The 4,004-nt window shown below is 34.2% G+C and overlaps 1 protein-coding gene across 3 annotated transcripts; it reads right to left on the bottom strand.

The window, feature by feature from the left end:
- Positions 1–376: 376 nt before the first annotated feature.
- Positions 377–3,205, bottom strand: LOC108981464 (DAG protein, chloroplastic-like). 3 transcript variants are annotated; one of them, XM_018952648.2, is made up of 5 exons: positions 2,757–3,195; positions 1,913–2,010; positions 1,523–1,588; positions 1,225–1,398; positions 377–560 (listed from the first exon to the last, which is right to left on the bottom strand). In XM_018952648.2, the coding sequence occupies exons 1-4, from the start codon at positions 3,122–3,124 to the stop codon at positions 1,226–1,228; spliced, it is 705 nt and encodes a 234-aa protein (XP_018808193.2). In that variant the 5' UTR covers positions 3,125–3,195; the 3' UTR covers positions 377–560; position 1,225. The 3 variants fall into 3 exon arrangements, with proteins under 3 accessions (XP_018808193.2, XP_018808189.2, XP_018808190.2); XM_018952644.2 differs by lacking the exon at positions 377–560 and adding an exon at positions 648–957 and having other exon boundaries at positions 2,757–3,205; XM_018952645.2 differs by lacking the exon at positions 377–560 and adding an exon at positions 648–972.
- Positions 3,206–4,004: the final 799 nt, after the last annotated feature.

The raw sequence follows: 4,004 nt of genomic DNA, 5'->3' as shown, positions 1-4,004 counted from the left end.
AAAATAATTAATATACAATTGATCTCAATGTAAAATATTAAAAATATTTTACATCTAATACTCTTTTATTACAAAAATATTCTCATTCTTTTTTCGACAGGTTAAGAGCCTACAAATTTAAATTTTATTATTAAAAAAATCTTGAAATTCTTAACAAGTTGGAAAGAATTAGATAGAAGAAGCAAGTATTCCACTATTTCTCTTAAATTTTCGCATAGAGGAACTATTTTAATGGGCTTACGGCTTTACGGGTTGATATGAAGTCTAAGTTCATATTTGGATACAGAAATAATCTCAATTCATCTCATTTCATTATTACAATGTTTTTAAATTCTCATACAAAATATAATAAATAATTCAAAATTTTCAAATTTCAAAACGATAATAATATTATAATAATATTTTATTCAGCTCATCTCATCTAACTATACAATCAAGCCCTAAAGCAACCGCATTTATGGGATTAGTATTTACCTACGGTACATTTGAAAACAATTATAAAATCACTTAATCTCTATTAAATGTCCGAAGATAGTCAAGAATGCAAGAATGATCCATTCCTACAAGATGTCAAGGATACCCCATGTGATTATCAGAAAGGATTGCTCATAAGGTTAAAAAGATAAAAGAAAGGAGAGAAAACTTCATGTCACAAAAAAAAGTTCCAACCGCATAGTTCCAATAAGCAAATTCATATGAAGCATGTAAAAGTTAACTAAAATTCCCTTCTCTGTAACATACTCATACGTCAAACTACATCTTCCTTGAGATGATGATGACAATCTTGTAGACAGATAAAGCAACAATGCGTCTGACCAGACACTTCATAAGCATGTTTTTCTCGACTCATGTTGAACTATCCATGACGTATTGTTCACAGACATGCGGTAAAGAATTATATAGACCAGCACTACCCCATCAGGCTCTTACCCAACATTAAAACCTAACATTAAAAACCTGTGACAACAATAGCTTTAAAAAATAGTATAAATAGATAATCATGAAAGGAATCTTTAAATTAACAGTTAAAAAAGATAAACTAATCCAGTTCGACGCAATAAGATTGATCATGTGTGGGAAGAACTCAAAATCAAGTACTAAAATATACTCCTACAGGTAAATCTTTTATGGAGATGGAAATTCCGATAGCTCATCCAGCAGTAAGAAATCTAAAGTCTGGAATAAATCTGAAAAAAAACATAGTATGACACAAAATCCCAGTACCTCATCCAGAGGCTGAATCGGAAGTAGACGCCTCTTGTCTGGGTCTTCTTCTTTCAGGAGGGGGGCCATCCCTCTTCCTTTCGTACCTTCTACTTTCATATTTTGATCCACTACGTTTTGGTTGATAAGTAGGGTATTTGCAGGGAATTATCTCTCCATTGATATACTTATCCCCTAAAAGGAACCAGAAGAAAGAATACAGTCAAAACAAAGATGGGAGACATCATCCTGGCATCAATAGGATAAATAGAAGTAGAACAAACTATTTTTCAGTCCAGGAATGAAGCACATGAATCACCTCCATAGTCTTTATTTTTGACGTCTATGTATGAATCTGGCAACACCCAGAGTACCCCAGGCAATCCTACAATGATGAAGTCAAAGATATATTAGAATAAAAAATGCAAACAAATGAACCGAGAAAGTGGTTGACCCAAGTGGTAAAAGTCTTGTTCTTGGTGGTATGCTCTCTCTAGGTCAAAGGTTCAAACCCTTGGGCGCAAACAATTTCTAGAGGCCATCGGATAGGATGAACCTTGAATTACCCACCCGAGTTGCACTTGAGGAAAACTTCACGCCGAGGGCACGTGCACCCCCAGGATTATTCGGGACTTTGTTTCGGACACCCGGTGCTAACTAAAAAAAAAAAAAGTGAAAACATGAAGAAGTGCTTAACATTGGGATCTACCCTTGAATTTCTCAGATGTTTCTTCATCAACTGTGCACTGGAATCCAGTGTAGGTGGTGGTACTGAAAGCATACATATTCTTCTTTGCTTCTTCCATGCTGACACATGAAGAAAATGCCATGTTAATAAGAGAATGGAAATGGAATAGATGCCAAATACTACATTTGCAAGTATAAAATTACCACCAACAATATAATAACTTTTATTCACCAATAGCCCTGTTTAGAATGTGCATCTTAATGGCATGACTATAATGATCTTCCTTCGATGCAAAACCAAAAAAGTTGGGACTTTCAGGTGTAGGAAAGCAACTAAATAATTTAAGGAAAAATCAAATGGACCAGCAATACGAAGATCAATAGAATTTCAAAAGCAACATTCCCTCTACATATATATATATATATATATATATATATTTTGAGAAGTAACATTCCCTATACATATTACAAATCAGAAAATTAATTTCAGAACAGAAAATTACCTTCAAGGTGATCACTTGGAAATAAAACTATATCACTCATCCAATCATCCATAATTTCAGTAACACCTTTTTTCTGAATATATACCCAATGTAACTTTTACTAGTATTTGAATTTTAGTCACATGCAAAGAGCACCCATCAAACAATCCTCAACCATGGTCCATACTCATAAACTCCGTTTGAAAGCGCACATATTCTTCAATTCAACCCTAGAAATCAAAGACCTCTGCTCAAATTGGAGTGAACACAAAAATAAACCAAGTTTCCCCTCCACTTTTTATTTACTCTCCCTACGTTTTCTCAACAACCAAACTGAAAAGCACAGAAAATCAGCAAGAAGAAAAGCAAGAAAACAGAATGGACCTGCCCAAGACAGTGGCGAGGGTATTGAGGTAAGTATCAATCATCTGCTCCCTAGTGGGCGCAGGGTCCTTGGGGAACTCCATCACAATCAGCCAATGATTGTAATCGCATCCGGGGAGCATGATGGTCTCCCTGGGCTCGCTGCTGCTGCTACCACTGCTTCTCTTGGCCGAGTAGTCCCCATCAACTGCTGCTGCTCTGCTTGAAGACGGCCGAGATTTTGTGGAGAGGTTCAAGAGCGGGCGAGGGTAACCGAAGTGGACACGAGACAGCGGGGTGGGAGTGGAAGTCGAAGTGGAACTGGAGGTTTTGGGCAGAGAAAGAGGGGTTAGGTTCTTAGGAAGTAGAGAGAGGGTAAAAGTCGCCATTGAAAAGAAGGTTTTGGGTCACGCTATTCTCTCGAGAAATGGTAATAAGACTTTTGGGGTTTTGGAGGATAAGGCGGAGGTAGATTTGGTGAGTGAGATTAGAATTTTATGTTTTGTTTGAAAGTTTAAAATATTATGTTTTAATATTATTATTATGTCAAAATTTAAAAAAGTTGAATTGAGATTTGGAAAAGTTGAATTGTTTATTATATTTTGTATGAGGATTTGAAAAAAGTGTAATGATGAGATGAGATGAGAATTTTGTATCTCATTCTACTCAGATCTAGTCCTGGTTGTTGGATTGCACTGAGCTTAGTCTAAATTGAGTTTAATTTTAAATTGAGTCTAACATTTAAATATTCAATTATCAAATTATTAAATTCATTTTAACTCAAAATCTCTTTACATATGAGATCCACAATCTTTTTCAACTCTAACATTTTTTTATACGGGAGAATCACAATCTTTTTCAAATTTTCATGCATATATCTAAACTCATTTTAATATTAAAATATATTTAAATTCATCTTAAGTGGCCTTCACAAAACTTACTTCACCATCTCAACTGATTACTATTCATAAAGAACTTAACTCGTCTCAATTCAGATCAACATTCAAACGCAGTCTTAATTTGGGGCAGGGTCTGAGTGAAATGACGCTATTCTTTTGACTAACATACATGAAACCTTGTCGTTTTGGATTTTAAAGATATGAATAATTATATATGAAGACTTTTATGCCATACATCAATCACGTAACATAATTTAATTTGAAATATAAATTTTAAATATAAATTTTACAAATTAAATCATGTCATATAAATTATGTGGTGTAAATGCCTCCAAATAATAAAAGATATAAAATCCAACAAAAAAATGTT

This window comes from Juglans regia, chromosome 4 (assembly GCF_001411555.2).
Source record: "Juglans regia cultivar Chandler chromosome 4, Walnut 2.0, whole genome shotgun sequence".
Lineage (NCBI taxonomy): Eukaryota > Viridiplantae > Streptophyta > Magnoliopsida > Fagales > Juglandaceae > Juglans > Juglans regia.
Note: the sequence above shows the minus strand (reverse complement) of the source record. Positions and strands in the feature narration are given on the sequence as shown.